Below are 18,472 nucleotides of genomic sequence, written 5' to 3'. Positions count from 1 at the left end.
TGAGATGAAAAGGTTGCACAAAAGAAAGGGCACTTGCAGTGCTTTCAAATAATTGAAATCATATAAAAAGATGCTCCTGTGGAAATAACAATCAATAATTGCTGCCTGTCTCTCATTGGATGCCATCTCCACCAGCAGCTAGCGACAATAGTTTTGTTCTCCTCTGCAGCCGGGGTCAGCTCTGAGGAACCCCTCGTGAAGTCGTTCAGCAGTTGCAATCCAAGCTGGTGCAGGTGGAGCACATCAAGTCAGAGGATGAGAGAAACTACAGAGAAGGGCCAAGGCTAGCTACATAGGAGCAACTGAACCTTCAAAATAAAAGCAAGAGGCAGTATCCACTAGTAGACCAATCATGCAGGTTTTCATTCTCAGAGAATGGAGGGGGGGGGGGGTTAATGAGAGGTTAAATATACCGGGAAAAGTATAATCAATAATTTTCTGGCACTAAATGAAAGGTTTGAAGAAAAGGTTCAGCAGTTTCTCACGTCTACAGATTAAAGAGCATCGCTGCAGTTAGAGTGAGAGCATAAAATCGTGTCACGGCTTTAGCACCGATAGGACTGTTTGAATGTGCGTGCGTCTGTGCATGTGTGCATGCATGTGTCAAGTCCGACAGTGTAAACACAGCAGAGCTCTGAGCTCTGTCTCTGGCTGTGAACGCTGCACTTGCTGGGTAATGTGCTGAGCTAGCACTTGGTGTCCAAGCCTGCTCTAATCCACAGATTGACTCTTTGGCCAACTGACATGCCCCCCTCTTCCCATTGTCTCACACACACACACACACACACACACACACACACACACACACACACACAGAATTCAAATCATACTCATTCCAAACACCAAAATCCCCCAAACAGGGGCCTCTGCCAGTGATTCACAGGTCACAGCATCAAATGAGCCCCCCTTTCCTTCCTGAGAAGAGTTCCATTTACTAGCCGGGGTTCAATTTTTAATAGCCATTCCAGTATATATGTGGTTTTCCACTAATCATTATATGTAGAGGTCCTCCCTACAGGCCTCTGAGTTGGCATTATTACCAGTGTTCATTAGTCAATTCAACAGTTAATCAACTGAAATATTTTAATGATCATGGCTCCTGAGTACCCACAGCATTTTAAACTGGTAGCCTTCAAGCCATTGGCTGGCTAAAGAACTAGGGTTTGATGGTTAAGAAAATAGTAACCCTTCTTCAGTACCAGTTTCACAGCTCTCCTGACAAAGTTCAAAGATTGGACTCTGGCAGCGTGAGGAATTTTTCAGTACTATATTACATCTGTCAGGTGAAAAACAGTACACCAAGTTGTGAAACTCGCTAAATATTTGCGGAATGGCAACGGAAGCCAAGACGAGATAAGACAGGACGTCAGGGCCAAAGTCTGGCCCTGAGGGGAACAGAATGACATCCGGCCAGTGCTGTGTTCATGGTGCATACATTACTACTCAAAACAAAATTTAACAGAATAACATATCTATACCCAAGTATGCAAATCTGAAAAAACAAACAAACAAACAAAAAAAACCCTGAAGCTAAACCAATTGATCCACTTTCCATGTTTCCAGCCGATAGAAGCAGCAGAAACTAGTTAGCTCAAATCAAAATAGCTGAACCCACCGTTGTAGGTAATCCAGAGTATAGGCAGAATATACTCAGATATGTGGACGACGTAAAATGGCTGTCTAAAGTCTGAAAACTCTCAGCAGAAGTTTTACATATTTTTATTTCTGCTTGTATGCAACGAGATCACATCCAATCCAGTGGAGTCAGTTTCTTTGCGCTACACGAGTTGCCTGGAGAAAAACACCTGATCTTCACCCTTCTGTGCAACACCCCCAATTCATCAAACTGTACACGCAGATCATATTTTACCCATGCCCCATTTAATTCTGCCGCTGCACACATCAGAGCACCTGAATAAATTACACATGTAGCCAGTGCCAGCTAATTTTGTCATCTGTACAAACATTCATTTGAGATGTGTAACGCACCAAACAAGCACACACTGCAAAAACCCACCTCCTTAATACTAGAAAAATACACTTATTTTTGGTGAAGATTTGCTTAAAACAAGTGAAATTATCTGCCCATGGGGTAAGTGTTTTTTTCTTAATAAGATTTCTTGAAATAAGAACAATATCTAGATAAATAAGTATTTTACACTCATTCCAGGGAACAAATCAGAACATTGAAACTTAAAATAAGCTTTAACCACTTATTGTAGGCCACAAATAAGATAATAAAGCTAAAAATAAGTCTTTTACACTTATTACAGGCAACAAATTAGAACAATTGAAACTTAAAATAAGCTTTAACCACTGATTGTAGGCCACAAATAAAGATAATAAAGCTAAAAATAAGTCTTTTACACTTATTCCAGGCAACCAATCATGGCTTGAAACCTAAAATGAGCTTTAACCACTTGTTCTAAGTAAAATGTTGAAGAAATTAAATCTGAAAATAGGCATAAAACACTTATTCTAACAAACAAATCAAGGCAAATAATCTAAAAACTAGTACATTAAATCATTTTAAAGATATTTCTTCTTTTTAAATTTAGCTAAACACTACTTTAAGATTATATTGCTGATTAAGGACAAAACAAAACTGAAACAGAGTAAAAGTGTCCATCTTTATTTGTCCATTTTAACAATAACCTGCAGATAATAAAGATACAATTGAACAGTACAGGTCCAACATTATGAGTTTAAGTGGTTTCAACATTTCAACAGCCTTAGAGGTTTCGCCATTGCCCCATTAAAATTGACGAGTGACATAGGAAGACCACAAAGATTCTAATTTCTTCCGAATGACACCAAATACCACAAAACTTGTCTGGGTGAGTAAATGAACATTTTCCATTTTAGAAATAAGACCCAGATTGAAAAAAAAACAAACAAAAACAAAACAGAAGTGCCCTCTCCTAATCTTATCTGAAATTTACACACTACTTTCCAATAAATGCATGCCATTCTGCCAGGGCTTTTCTGTAAGATGATGTAGTGTCATGCTCATGAATGGCATCCTGGAGAATTTCTGTCTGAATGACAGACAGCAGGGTTGCCACGCATTTGGGGTAAGTCAGATGGAGTGCATAAAAGTATGCCATCACATATATCATAGCCTCACCAATTTTTTCTTTGTCAAATGTTGTAACTGGTAAATTACCAACAGCAATGACACACTTGCAGCCATCGAACATCACTACTGGACATGACAAGCTTCGTTTCTGGAGGACAGCATCTGGATCTTCTGTAGGCTGCAAGACACAAAAGACATGACAGTCAACATCTTATGTTAATTGTATGTTTTTTTGCTGGGATTTGGTCATAACGTTGGAGATGTCATTATCCTGTTCTTTGTTGGTTACACACATTTTATAGTAGTTTTGACTTATGGTTTATCAAGCGACTCCTTATGTGACCACACTCGTGTACATTAAATACGTTATAAATTAATGAAAACAATAAATTATAGATTTAAGTCTTTCGGCTGAAACTGAAAAAGCATTTTTGAGTCATGTTTGACCGAAATATTTTGTTTGCCAAATTTTCTGTAGATCTTTATAAGCAAATTTTATAAAACTTACCTTCAGGACATGTAGAAATGCTTCAGAAGCATTCCCCATCTTTTTTGGTGGATGGGCAGGTGTGGGAAAGAGGAAGAGCCTTCATCAGTGCAAGGTGGGCTTCAGCTGGACAAAGCAGAAACAAACCTTCATAAACATAAATTTTAAAGGATGAGAACTTTGTATTCAAATGGTAAAACTTACTTTTGTCCATGGTCATTGGTGGATTCATTGCCTTCTTTGACACACCGTAGAACTCTACCCTGGAGCAGAATTCTTCCCATCTCAGTTTTACTTGACTGATGAACTTGTTGTTGTGGGGATCCAAAATTCTGCGAAGCTCACCCAACGCCTACAATAGGTTTAAAAAAATAAGTAGACAAATAAAATCAAAATAACTTTACTACCACACCAAATATATTTGAAATTAAAGTGATTATTTATTAACTCTTCCAAAAACTTACATGATGCAATTCTTTAAAGCATGGATATGCATCCAAGATGAGGCAAGCTCTGTTCTCCTCTTTCATGGTGTCTGAGTCAATGAAGGATCTTCTGGCTTCAAACTCGAGGTCTAATAGCTGGGACACATCTTCTTGGTTTGGTTTTGCCTTCTTACACATTTCTTGTAATGTTTTGTAATGTCTTGCTTGTATTTGCCGACTATCCTTGTCAGCTAAGATAGAGAGAAGTACAAGAGCATTTTGGTTTTTCATTGTTACTGAAGTAGACTTCCACAAAACATTAGCTACTACTGGCTGTGTGTTGATAACCATTTTACAAAATTACTAGTATGTACTCACATGAAGTGGAGGCATTGTCAGAATTTCTGACAGGTGATAACAGAGTAGATGCACCACTGGAAGAACTGCGATCAGCATCTTCATCATCAGCTTCTTCATCCCTTGGGTAGAGGTCAGTGAGCCTTCTCTTGGGCCGTCCCCTCTCCGGTGTTGGTCCTTGCCTTTTTACTGGTGTTTTCATATTTTGCAGCCTTTTCTCCTGGTGAAAATACATATATATCATGCCCCCCTCACAAAACAAAATGATTTATATATGAGACACAAATACAAGAACTTACGTGTTTTACGCTTGCATCATTATCCTGCAGCATAGGATAATATTCCACAACTTTTTTAGCCATTGCAGTGATTTCGGTCTTAGAGGGGTATCGCTCCATTTGGCCTTGGCTTGCTCTCAAAAGGGACACCATACTTGTGATTGTATTTCTCACCAATCTGCATCTCAGTTCTTTTGACATGACGCATGCCTGTTCCCTGCCGGAGCAGGCCAACTCCAGGTAACTCTTTCGGCATTGCTCCAACTCACTGTCGGTGTACAGAACATATTCCGGAGGACTGGGGAGCTGCAAGGTTTTCAGCTGGCTTACATTAGCATCAGCAGTTGGAGGGCCTGTTGCAACTACCCTGGGTGAAGAAGTTGTTTCAGGTTTCTGTGGTAGCGGATGGTCTTCCTGGTTTAGGGTGAGAAAATAAAAATGTCAAGTACTGCTAAAATAAAAGCATACTTTCTGGAGATTAGTTGAACTAAATATTTTTTACATAATACCTCAGGATGAATTATTGACCACACATGTTTTCTTCTGAGAAAGTGCTCAGGCCCAGAAAAAAGGTCCCTCAGATCATCACGGGTCAATGTTAAAAGCATGCGCTCGTCAATGCTTGCAGCTAACAAAAATACAAACACCAGTTAAACTGTGCAAGCACATAACTGCACAAACATAACTGTTTTTTTAATATATATATATATATATATACACACACACACACACACACACACACATATATTATCAAATATAACCTTTAAGGACAGATACTGTAACATCATCCAGCTTCTCCATTGCTCAGTCACCTGCAAGACAAATGTTTACAATTAGTGTTATGTTAAAAACATTTGAAAAGTTGAATCTTAATTGAGTCCCATGAGAATCAAATTGATTCACGTCAAAGAATCGTTTTGATTGTTCAACATTTTTACCCTTTTTAAAGCTATTATAGAAAAGAAATGTCCAGACAGCCCGGCTGAGGTCTGAAAGGGTTATACAATATTGCCCGGTGAACTTTTACTCACCCAGATTTGTGTCATTGAATTTCATCAATAAGATTATGCTGACTAGGGCTGCCAGATCATGCATCCATTGGACGTAAAATGTACAGCTTATTGCACCAGCAGTATCTGCTCTTACATAACGATCATTAGCTTATAGCTTTAAATGTTTAAGGTATGTGCTAACTAAAAATAAAGGCAAGATGATAGTTTATTACATTTTAAAGAAATTTGCAGATTGCTCATTGCTATCTAAAATATAAAAGAACACCGGAGTATATTCTCCAGCATCTCACACTTCTGATAATCAGCTGTCTGCTTGACTTTTATTCAGCTGTGTAAAAACTATAACTTTAATCTCAGCCAAACCGATTTACTCAGGAACAAATAAAATACTGAAAAAAGCCAAACAATAACATTTTTAAGTTATTTAAGTGACTTATATATCATGTTTCACCTGAGTAGTGAAAGACGGCGGTGGTTTTGAAAATGGTTCGCCCGGAGTCCGGTGTTCTCACGGCTCTAGTGAGCGTTAAACCCCGGCTAGCTATCGAGCTAGTGGGTAACAGACGTCTCCGAAAACGTCGGAGCGCTTTTGAAAATATGTGGTGTCTTGATAAACTGTCCAGATATTTGAAGTTTACACGGCTACATTCTCGCCTGAAAATATGTTAAACGTTTATTTTGTGACCTAGAAAGAGTAATAAGAGAAATTTTAAAACTAACTAGCTTCCGCCATTTTTGGAAACTGAGCTAGGCCGCGCTATGAATTCTGGGATACAGCTTCTTCTTCGGGGTTTAACGGCAGCTGGCATCCTTGTACATACAGTGCTGCCATCTTCTGTTTCAATTTTGAATCGATACACAGCGCTACTTGTTTTACCAACCAGCCTGATTCCTGAATAACACTGTTTTGAGCCCACTTTAATAAATCCAATTAATATCAAAATATTAATTTAAACCCACACCTTGTGAGGGAATTCAAGCAGCTAGTAAATCAGTCAAAGACAATTGGAAAACCCTGAATGTGGTTAATTAGCTCTCTTGCTAATTGAAAGAAATTCTCAGTGTGCCTATTAACTTAAGTTAATACAAACGGCTAATACTGCCCCTTATAAATAGCATAGCTAGGAATTCTCACAACATTACAGTAGATACTTCACTAAATAATGTTCTCTGAACCACATGCGAGGGCTGCTAAGCTAACGCTAGCATCCGTTAGCATGCTACATTACTCCTTCCCGCGCTCAAATTAAATTTATTATTCTGTCCGCTTGACTTTAAAACAGTGATTAGACTACACACTACTTACATTCGAAAAATTAAAATTGCTTACCTCTCTTTCTTGACGAAGTTTTCTCTTACAGTTTTTCTTTCAATGCTCAGGTGCAGAAGATTCCTGTGACTCCAAATTCAAACGGAGTTGGGTAGCAACTAACATGGAACACGAAGGGGGTGCACATCTCAATTTTTGCTTCTATATACAATTTAGTGGTTTGTACGTTCATAAAACACAGTCAGTATGATAGGTAAATTTCTTCTTCATTGATTTAAAATAAACTCTTATAGGTGTTATTTCATTTTACCTTATTTGTGACCATTTTTTGTTTTTACAGCTCCAGTTTGTAATACCCCCCTCCCCCCATGAACTTGGTATTTCCCAAACTAGCGCGGCAACAGCTCCACACTGCAACATATTTTTTGCTTGACTTTAGTCTAATACAATGGCCTGTTGGAGGTGTGTGATTTGCTTCGTCTTTGTGGCGTTAACATTGAAGTCTCTCTTAAGTCACATTAATACTGCACACAGTCGCAGTCCAGATTTCCGTGTCATTTGTGGAGTCGATGGATGCGCCGAGGATTACCGTGTTTTCAACTCGTTTTACCACCATCTCAGACGCACACATCCACAATACATCTCCACTGGGAACCCGCCTACAGGATGGCTGACAGCTTCATCCGATGCAAATGTATTAGGAGGCGAAAATTTTGGTACAGCCATTTTTGCCGACTATACTGCCGAACCCAGACAAACTGTTAGCAATGGCAATGGCACTGAAGTAGAGCCACCACCACTAGACCCCCCAGTAACATCGGAGGTGTTGGAGGAGGAGCGACAGGAAAGTCAGAACGTGATGGAGCAAGACGCGGCTGAGCTTCAAACACCTCGTCAGAATCAGGTAATGTACTTTATGTGTTTCTGTGTGTACGCGCGCGAATTTTTAAATGTATGTGTGTTGTTTAACCTTAACCAAGCACAGTTACCCCAATTCAGAAATGTACTCAGTTCAAGTGAAAATTATAGTTTTAAAGTTATGTGTTTTCTAAGATAAACTACTTGATTAGAATATTTTAATAGGTATGAAGGCCAGTGCTGAATTTCAAATGCATGAATCCGCTGAAATTCAGGCTTGCACAACAATGTAGGCTTAGTTACCATACTTAAACATAATAAATAAACTTATTTACCAGTGTTGTGTACCTGCCTTGGTTGTTGTTAGATGCTCCATGAACCAAGCAGCTTTCAAATTTTTCTTTCAGTTAACTTCAGAGTAGATTCCATAAAGATTGGTTAAGTTTCATTAAATAACTCTTAAATTGTTCATAACATTTGCAGCTTCATTAGCCATCCATTGTAGTATGAATCTTTTAATAGCAAAAATGTACAACAGTTTGGAATATTTCTTTGTTTTGTTTTGCATCTGGTGGAATTTGAAACACATTCTGAGTGAGTCATTTTTCTTACACAATTGTTTTTCTTTTTGTCCTGTAGGGTAAAAGAGAAACTGTTGATCTTGCCAGATGTGCAGCTGCATTTGCTATTGGTGTGCGGGAGCAATGCCACCTATCACAGGTACTGCTTCATCTGATATTATGGGGGTGTCATTGTTAACTTGTTAATAAGTCTGGTTCAATGTAAGGCTGCAACTAATGATTTTTTTTTCATAATCTGTCCACTATCTTTGCAATTAATTGATTGTTTTTCATCGCTGGTTTTATTCAGCTATTACTTTCACCTATATAAGTTATTAAGAACAAATGTACATTACGAAGAAGTTAAGCACAAGAGTTGTGCAGTTCACTGCAATGTATGTAACTCTGGGCACACTCAACAGTTTAAAATAGGCTTAACAGTGTAAAATGTGTTCACTTTTAGGCATAAAAGACAAATGAAGTAGAATTACATAAAAAAAATAAATGAGGCAATCATTTGTTCACTTTTTCTGTTGTAACCTTTCATGCTCCTCCATCTTGCTCGGTGCAATGTGTTTGTGCCACGTGAGTCATGCATGTGGCATGTCATGCAAAACAATGCCAATTATTGGCTGATTTCTTCTTCTACTGCTCCACTGGTAAATTACAACATTCAGTGGCTCATTAATTTGAGCTAAAGAAATAGAGTTGCATTTTGCTTCTGTTATATTTTCTATTTACGCTTTCATGTCTCTGATGTGTTTTTTTTTTCCCCCATCAGAGGAGTGTCAACAACATTGTCCTTGGTGTCCAACAGTATCAAACAGCTCTTCTGACGTCCTTGAGGGGAAAAATAAAGACCATCCTTGAAAGGCAACCTGACAGCAATGGACCTTTACAACAAGAAGTTCTTTCAACACTGGACAACTTTCAGGATCCCTTTCCCATATGTGCAGCTTCAAACCTACAGGACCGTGTAACACAGATGCATTTCAACCCTGTCACACCTGAGGAGATCATCATTTCCAATTATGCCTGTAGAGTTAAAAAGGGAGAATCGAGAGTTCTTGCAATCAAAAACAAGTCTTTCTACTACATTCCTTTGATTGAAAGTTTGAAACAGCTTTTATCCAATTCAAGACTATTTGACATGCTCAGTGCTGGACCTCAGAGTTGCCCCAACGCCAGTTTTTTGTATGACATTAATGATGGAATTATTTTCAAAACCCACCCACTGTTTTCAAAGAAGAACTCTGCTTTACAACTGATACTCTATTCTGATGAGATAGAAATGTGTAACCCCCTAGGGTCACGTGCGAGTGTAAATAAACTACTAATGTTTTATTACACCTTAGGCAACATAGACCCTAAGTTTAGATCAAAGTTGGCTTCCATCAGACTTCTCGCAATCGCAAAGTCTAGGGACATAGATGAGTGTGGGGTAGATATAATACTGCGGAGAATCAATGAGGACTTGAAGTTACTGTACGATGGTGTTATGATTAACACTGTCAATGGGGAATTTTATTTAAACGGAGCAGTTGTTGCTGTGTGTGGAGACACTCTTGCCCAGCATGAGCTTGCAGGATTTAAGGAAGGAGTTGGTTTTGCGTATAGCAAATGTCGTCATTGTGAGTGTACTTTTGATGAAATGCAAGAAAATTTCAATGAACATAGTTTCACCAGACGGACATTGGACGGACACATTAGGCAGTGCATTGAAATAGAAAGGGCAACTACCGAATTTTTGAAATCCTCGCTCAAAACGACTTTTGGCATAAATAGACAAAGCAAATTAGTTGATTTCCCAGGTTTTAATCTCATAGAGCAGATGCCACAGGATATTATGCATGTAATTCTTGAAGGAGTGGCACCAATGGAAATTAAGTGTGTGTTGAAATACCTTGTTTTATCTGGAAATTTGGATTTGGACTTGTTTAATTCTGCCATGCAGAACTTTCCTTTTTCATCAGTGGACATACGTGACAAGCCTTCACCAATTAGTATTGCTACTTTAGCTTCAAGTGACAACAGACTCAAACAATCCTCTGGACAAATGCTTATATTGATCAAGATTTTGCCATTCTTATTGTACAGTGTTGTAGAGAAAAATCCCTTTATCCAGTTTATTTTGGATTTAATTGAAATTGTTAAAATACTTTTTGCCCCAGTTGTGTCTTTACAAACTGTGTCCAAACTAAAAAAAATGATAGAAGATCATCTTAAACAATTCAGGCAACTATTCCCAGAAAAAAATGTAATACCAAAGCAACATTACATGCTGCATCTTCCCTCTCAAATTATTGCCCTGGGACCTGTAATACGTCATATGTGCATGAGATTCGAGTCTAAACACAGTTTTTTTAAACAATGGTCATCCAAATTAAACTTTAAGAATGTGTGCAAGTCTCTTGTAAACCACAATCAGCTGCTGGAGTGTTGCCAAAGTGAAGCAGGAACTGAGCATCCGATATTTGTAAATGAGAAAGAACTAGGTCCTGTATCAGAGGTTGCTAATATGGACCATTTGCAATCAAAGGTTGTAGATTTTTTGGGGATTGAAGATGCTATACATCATGCCGTTAGAGTAAAGTGGCTTATTTTACATGGAAACAAATACATCTGTGACAGGTCTCTTATACTCATTTCAGCAAATGGTTTAAACCCTATCTTTGGACTTGTAAAAAACATTTTTATTGTTAATAGTGTACTTTATTGTTTTGAATACCAGGTGTATGAAACCTTGGGTTTCAACAAAGACTTTCTTGCCTATGAAATTGCAATTCCCAACCTTGCCCAAGCAACTGAACTGACTGATGTTGAAGACCTACTTGATTTTACGTCATATTACCCAGTCAATTTCAGAAACAGTGTCTATGTTATGACAAAATATAACCTTGAAGATGTCCTTTCTTTAAAAACCTGAAATAAATACCTTCCAATGAGTGACTTTCTTATTTCAAGGAAAAAGGTGAATGTTTCTTATTTTGAGATAATTTTTGTTTTACACTCTATCTAAAAGCTATTTTTGCTTGAAATAAATGTAAAATGGTTCATTTTTAGATATACAGACTAAATAAGGAAAAAAAGTAATATATACTTGAAACAAGTCTAATCATCTAACACATGAGACTGGAAACTAGCTTGTAATGTTCAAAACAAGATGGACAAGATAATCTGGCTAAAATTAAGACAATAAATCTTGTCAAGCTACAAGGAATTTGCAGTGCAGCACTCTCTCGAACAGACTTCAAGGCAGTGCCTCATGCCAGATCAGTATTAGCAGCTCAGTTCTGTCCATGTCTGTGAATGTGAACTCACACTGAAGGGATAAGTGTAATAAGAGGAGATTATTCCATGTGGGCAAGCTGTAACTCACTTTATGGGCTCTGACTGGATGAGGAGAGCAGGCGCTGGGGTCCAGCTCTGTAATATCCAGTTATAAACTGACGCAGCATGAAGGGCTCCACTAACCTCCCCCACACTGGCACCAGAGCCTCTATGATGTTAACATTTGGGATTTGGGGCAAAAATTGGGCTTGTAAAATTTCAGATCTCCGAGTGAGAGTTTGCCAGACTCCGTAAATTCAACTCTTTGTTTTCTACATCACTCCAGTGGTCGGCCATTAAAGTGAGCTGCCATATTAGGAGGCTTCAAACAAAGACACACATGTAAAAGACACTTATTTCTGGGCAAGACTCAGTCTGGCAATTAAATCTCTGATTACCAGTCATACTAGTCAACACAGATTTGAAAACAGCTGGACTCCCCCCCCCCATCCAAGAAAATAACACTATCCATGGTTTTATTACACAATAAATCAATGCTCTTATTTTGAAAGTTTAGTTCAGTAAACATAGGCCCTTCCCGTTGCACATTGCCATACTGGCAGGCTAACCAGTGGTGGTTCTAGATATCATTCAGCGTCTGCGCCAGCCAATGAAATCTCTAGTTATTAGTGAAATAAAGAGTTTGATGTAAACTAGACAGACTAAGTAAAAATCATACTCTCACTAGGTAGGCCAAAAATTTGTTGACAATATCGGCGATTCTCTGAATATCATTTGGATTTACGGCTGTTTGATATAACGATATATATCAGATGATATATCGTTTCATTTTACACTATCGTTTGTTTCGTGGTGTTGCAAAATAAACTGTTTACGGCAATATTTTTTCATCGTTTTGATGGTCACTGTAGTGGCTATATTAATTTCTCTCTCTTTCTCTTATATTTAATATAACCACACCACAGACGGACAAGCGTCTGTTTTTATGCGTTGTCGTTAGCAACAACGACGGTAAAGGTTTTTCCCCACAGCATGCCGTGTAATAAATACTCACAAACAGTGGCCATTAAACTTATGTCTAAAAATGTATAGTTTCATGCATCAGTTAAAACACTCGACTCCAGGTACATGACGCCCAGCTGGAAACACTTCACGCAAGTCAAGCTGCCCGAGATTCACAGAATTTACAGAAAATGTTAAATTTTTGTGATTTATATCGTTATCGGGAAGTAGAGCTGGGCGATAGAACGATAACGATATGTATCGCGATATAACTTTTACTCGATAGAGAAATTAAGCTATCGCGATAGACCTCGCCGCTCTTGTCCTCTTAAAAAAAAAAAAAAAAAAAAAAAGGTCAGCCAATCCAAATTAAGTAGCGCAGAGCCGAACCAATCACAGCCGCAGCGTCACGTTGCGTGACTTGTTACGTACAGCACAAGTGCCAAGCCGCACGTGTGTTTGTTTGGGAAGCAGCCAGCGGGTAATGGAGCCAGCGCGTAATGGAGGAAATGAGTGTGCCGACTAGAAAAATCAACCGAGCGTGACCGAAGAGAAAACAGATGATGGTTCCAATGCCGGAGAGATTGTCAAACGGAAGAGCCATAGAAGTTCCGTAGTGTGAAGGTATTTCGGCTATTTCAAGTCTGACAAAAAACAGAGTAGCGTGCACTGTAAATTGTGCCGAAAGCAAGTCTGGAAATACAATAAACTGGTGCATGCGTCACACTGTGCGCCACGTTATTGTTTCGGTGAAATGAATTTCTACAATACTGTTACTGTTAATTGTACTCTCTGCAGTGTTTAAATGCTTACATATACACACAGTTACTGTCCCTCCACACATACGACTCGGTTCTGCTTCTATGCCCCAGCTTTGTTTACTTTTTCCCACCGAGGCTTCTAGACTTCTGATTGGCCAACATTTCTGCACGGTTAGGAATCTAGCGCCACCTGCTGCTTTGGCATGTTCATAGCAGCGTTTTCCTTCATTTCTGCCTTTTATGTGTGGACGGGATTATTTTTTAAAACGAAAACGGAAAATCTCCGTTTTCAAAAATACCCGTGTACGTGTGGACGTAGCCTCAGTCTCTGACTGGAAGCGCTAATTCGTCATTCGGCTTTTGTCAGACTAAAGTAACTGTTAAAACTGTTTGAAAAGCTCAGCTATACAACAAGGAGAGATTGAGAATTTCCTTTTAGTTCTCAGTTTATTTGATATTGACAAAAGTTAGTCAGTTTTGTCTGTTCTTCTGTAAAACAAACTAAGATTTATTTTTAGAATTAATATTTTGTTTCTAAGTGGAATTGACAATTTAGTCTGTTTCGTTTGTTCTATTTTGAAACTTAAACGCTTTAGCGGCTGCCTTTTGTGTAGTTTGCAATATTTGCCTTTATTTATCTGAAAAAGTCTCATGTTCCTTAAGTACATCTACCCTGTTGAACTTATTATGGGAAATAAATATTTAAATAAAAACAAGCTGCTGATTATTTCACATTTTATTTGTGAGCAACGGCACATTTAAATCTTACAAATATAGTTATTTGGCTTATATCGTGATAGATATCGTTATCGCCTGAAATGAAAAAAACATATCGTGATATGAAAAAATCTCATATCGCCCAGCTCTATCGGGAAGATAGATGTCTTATATCAGGATATGAGATTTTGGTCATATCGCACAGCCCTATTTGGATTCATTTTCTATCCTCCTCTTCTCCAATGAAGAAGATCTTAAATGTTTAGAAACCTTGTAGGACAGCCACCCTGGACCCTACGGGACAACAAACCCCTGAAGCATTCCAGAGGCGGTGGGAGAGCGGAGAGTTTTTTAGGGCGATGGGGGTGGAGGGATGTTAAATTGGTGACTTGGAAGGCAGAGGCTTTCCAGAAGCGAAGCGGACAACCTGTGGTTGGGGTTGAATTCTTTCCCTCTCTGGCTCCTTTTAGAAAAGAGGAGAAAACAGCAAACACAGACCCCTCCATTCACAGTAATTTATCCCTATGACCAGGCCTTCTTTACCGGCAGCAATAGCCCCCTTCCGGGGCTGCCCAGCAGGATGCCTGCGAGTGGCGTGTGAAACTCTCCTGTCTCCTTCAGCTCAAAAGGGAAGGATGAACAATGGCCCTCGCCAGGCACTGGCTCTGAACAATCCCTCACTCTGCTTCACTCTCTGCTTTACTTTCTCTGTCTCTAAAAGCAACCACAAGCTATTCCTCTCAGAGCACACATTCCTTTATCCATCCAATATACTGTCCATCAGAGGCTGGTTCCTGTTACCTGAAAGTCCTCGCCTGCATTTATCCCATCCACTTGTCTTTGCCTCAAACTTTATCATCGCTCTTGTTGGTTAACACACAGAGACACACTGTGTATCAACATGAAAGGCAGCAAGAAGCTCCCCACATTTTTCGGGGTTCTCAGGACCTCATGTGACCCTCCCACTAACCCAATCATCAAAACGTGGGCAGCTCACCATCGCTGTGCCTTAGCCCAACCATCTTTCCACCTTTGAATAAAGCCCTGCTGGATCTTTCCAGCCTGAAGGCGTTTGGATCTGACTCAGAGAGCGAGTGAACAAAGCAATTATTGGTTTGATCAGAAGCATATTTGCCTGAGACGAAATTACGACTGATTTTGATTTACTGTACCCCATGTGAGATTTCCACAACACATGGAACCCAACAGTGAAAACAAAGAAAATGAGTGTGGACAGTGAGGCAGCTTTGTGCCATTACAATAAACGCCACAGCAAGTCTTTCTCCCCAAGGCCGAGGATGTTAGCGAGTAAGCTGGGCCTCTGCGAAACATGTGGCTCATCACTTCATAGGGCGACTGTCCAACTGGCTCCAGGCTGAGAAACAGGCAAACTGCATGTCAGTCTGATCAATCAAAAAGAAAAAGAAGTGTTTCTGAACCCCTCTGTGGGAGCCAGCAGTTGGGGGAAAGAAATGTGGACAGTTTCCCGACAGAAAAGCGCCTCAGAAACAATCTGCACAACTATTGCGGGAAGCCATTTTCTCCCCAGCACTCAACCATTCACCAGCGGCTCCTACAGAGCTATTGAGCATTCACCAGGCACCTCCACATCCCCGACAAGCGCAACAAAAAGCATTTTAAAGTAACACTCCCCGCAGTTCCCACACTATTTCACCTGTCAAATGCTTACAAAACAGTCGAGGAAGGCCAAATTCTCCTCAGGGGCACTACAGCGCACCTCTTGCCAACCTCAGCCCCACTAAAGATGTTGTTACTTCTCCTAAAGAAAGAATACACAATAAATCTTTCCCACCTACTATCACGAACAACTATTCTGAGCCTCAAGGCCCAGACGGGACCTTGCACCTTGACAAGCATCACCTAAAGTAGAACAGGAAACCTAAAGAAAGCATTTCCTCATGGAGCCAGACTGTCAGCGCTCAGAGAAAAAAAAAAGGATGAGTCATCTTGGGAATGATGCTCAGGAAATCAATAGAAACCAATTGTCTGTTTGAGGAAGGAGACAACAGAAAAAGGCAAAGAGAGGGCAGTGCTAGAAATTTGTTGTTGTGTTGTAGGAAATTAGAGGCATCTGCAGAGTCAGAACCTTGACCAGCTGACTGATCTTAAACTAGAAAGATATCAGGGTCTGACAGAGAGAGTAAGAGCAACTGTTGGCATCAATCATTTACTCGAGCCTTCATTCGGAATTCATAAGAACACAGCTCTGCAGGCGAAGGGTGGCGATGATACAGTCAGCTTCCAATTCAAAGGCGGTGTTGCCCTGCACGGAACAAACGGATTACTCCTATGGGCATGAAAAGGGATCATCAGAGAGAGAAAACTATGGTTATGGAGTTTTAACTTCTTAACTCAAACGCATTGTTCAACTTTTCAATGCAAATAGTCAAATGCACATATTGGAACCCTAATGTCTAAGAAATCATCTGAGGCAGCTGTATGTTATGTTATTTGTTTACCTCACTGGTCACAGCTTCTCAGTAAATGTGCAGCCCTCAATTTAACACTGATAGCAAAACTCCCACTGATGATACTTTTTTTTTTCCAATTTTCCACTGTGTGTGTAGGATGGAGAGGTACAGCTTCACTTAAGCTAATTATAGACATCTCTAACTGGTTTTGTTGCTATGCTGTGCATGTTCCATTTTCTGCGTAGCAGGAATGCAAAAGCACTTGATGTCTATAAACTAGAAGATGCAGAGGTTATTTAATAATAAGGTTTAATAATGTTGTTTTGAAACAAGGTATTCAGCGTCTGTCCTAATTCATGCCACCAGAGCATTCTACAGCACGACAGTTCGGATTAACTCCGGGAGGGAAAGTTGAACATGACAGAAAGCTTTTCACGCGTCTGGAAGGAGAAATGACAGCAGCCCACTCCGCTGCCCTAATAAACCTCCTGTTTAAAGAGACGACACAAATATTTGCTTTGTCAGTCTGCGGCGCTTAACCTGCCACAGCCTTCACATCACACTGCAGTGAAGATGCGAGTTATGGATCCCCTGAGGTTGGAGAATAATTATGCAACTGCACGATAACAACTGTCAATAGAGCATCAACCCCCATCAGAAAGCGAAAGAACAATGCCCATCAGAGTCCTGGTTTGTAGATGCTGCAGTCATCAAATTAGAACCTGATCCTATTTTTCGATTTTAGCTCCCCACCTTGATCAACAATAAAAGCTAAAACAATGAAGGGTTTTCGTGTCCCAAGCCGTTCTCCGTCATTTAATATCTGCCTTGGAAGCTGTGGTCCTATTTTAGACTCTCATAAAAGCAAAATTTGGATGTAACTCAATAAATGTTAATTTGGCCCGGGGCATTTCAGAAAATGAAGACATCAATCTTCATGCAGCAGCCCCCCCACACACACACACACACACACACCACCCCCAAAGACCCAAAAACAGCAGCAGTATAATGAAAGCGAGAGAGAGGAAATAACACAAGAGGAGAGTTTTATCAACATCACTCTTGTTTTAAAAGTCCAGGCCCTCTGTACACTTTTATTAAATCCATCTTTCAGGATGACAGGAAAAGCGGAAATGTCATAACGGGCCAAATCGCTAAACACAGATCCAATGAGGCAAAAAAGGAAACATTTACAAAATGTTTTAAACAGAGAAATGGTTTTGGCAAATCTATTTGGAGTAGGAAATCAAGACAACAAGACAAATATAGCTAAAGCTTTTTTTACCTGATATAACCCAAGTGATAAAGACCTACTTTATGTAACTGGATCTAAAGCTGGGTGGTTGTGGCTCTTTACAGAGGGTTTGTGGTTTGATCCCTGGCTGTATCCTTGAGCAAGATACTAAACCCTGATTGGCTCTGCAATGTATTCATCAGTGCGAATGTTAAACATGTTAATATGTAGAAAAAAAGTGCCATGTCCCCACATCAATGACAGAGTGACACAAAGTGTTTACATTCCCTAACACTGACACAAGCCCAAACACGCCTGAGAGCAAAAGCCACGTGCAAACCTCCGCTGACAATTTAGTGCCTAAAGATGGAGATCACTTCCATGTTATTGAAGTGATTTGGCAACAAAAGGTAAAAACCCCCAACAGCAGCGCAGCACAATACTTTCCAAAATATCCAAGAAAGCTGTTCCTGCTGAAGATGGAAACAACAAAACTTGTTTCACTCCTCCAGGCACAAAAAACACACTAGAGTAGAACCAGGCTGTGACGGCACGTGAGGAAGGAGGAAATGCCAACGGCTGGTGATGTGGGACCCAAATATAAACAAATGACCTGACCAGACATCACTGGAGCACCTGATAGATGCCCTCTATCTGACAGGAAGAGCAAATAGTGGATGCTAGTTACCAGTTCGGTTACATGGTGGA

General features: G+C 39.8%; 2 protein-coding genes and 1 pseudogene across 5 annotated transcripts in view; 1 reads left to right on the top strand and 2 right to left on the bottom strand.

Moving 5' to 3' along the window:
- Positions 1-18,472, bottom strand: part of lrp4 (low density lipoprotein receptor-related protein 4) — a 118,166-nt gene that overhangs the window by 70,820 nt on the left and 28,874 nt on the right. The gene's annotated exons all lie outside the window — the stretch shown is intronic.
- On the bottom strand, positions 2,632-5,881 carry LOC146640098 (uncharacterized; annotated as a pseudogene). Its single transcript, XR_014906337.1, has 8 exons — positions 5,388-5,881; positions 5,136-5,254; positions 4,648-5,040; positions 4,370-4,568; positions 4,031-4,242; positions 3,771-3,918; positions 3,588-3,692; positions 2,632-3,257 (listed from the first exon to the last, which is right to left on the bottom strand). The product of XR_014906337.1 is annotated as an uncharacterized LOC146640098 (transcript).
- On the top strand, positions 7,734-14,699 carry LOC146640097 (uncharacterized). The gene is made up of 4 exons (XM_085350909.1): positions 7,734-7,813; positions 8,407-8,487; positions 9,109-10,822; positions 14,569-14,699. The coding sequence occupies exons 1-4, from the start codon at positions 7,769-7,771 to the stop codon at positions 14,697-14,699; spliced, it is 1,971 nt and encodes a 656-aa protein (XP_085207035.1). The 5' UTR covers positions 7,734-7,768.

The sequence above is a fragment of the Diplotaxodon limnothrissa genome, linkage group LG1, assembly GCF_057381915.1.
Source record: "Diplotaxodon limnothrissa isolate DT_005_m linkage group LG1, D_limnothrissa_male_GT1.1, whole genome shotgun sequence".
Lineage (NCBI taxonomy): Eukaryota > Metazoa > Chordata > Actinopteri > Cichliformes > Cichlidae > Diplotaxodon > Diplotaxodon limnothrissa.
This window is presented reverse-complemented; position numbering and strand designations above follow the sequence as displayed.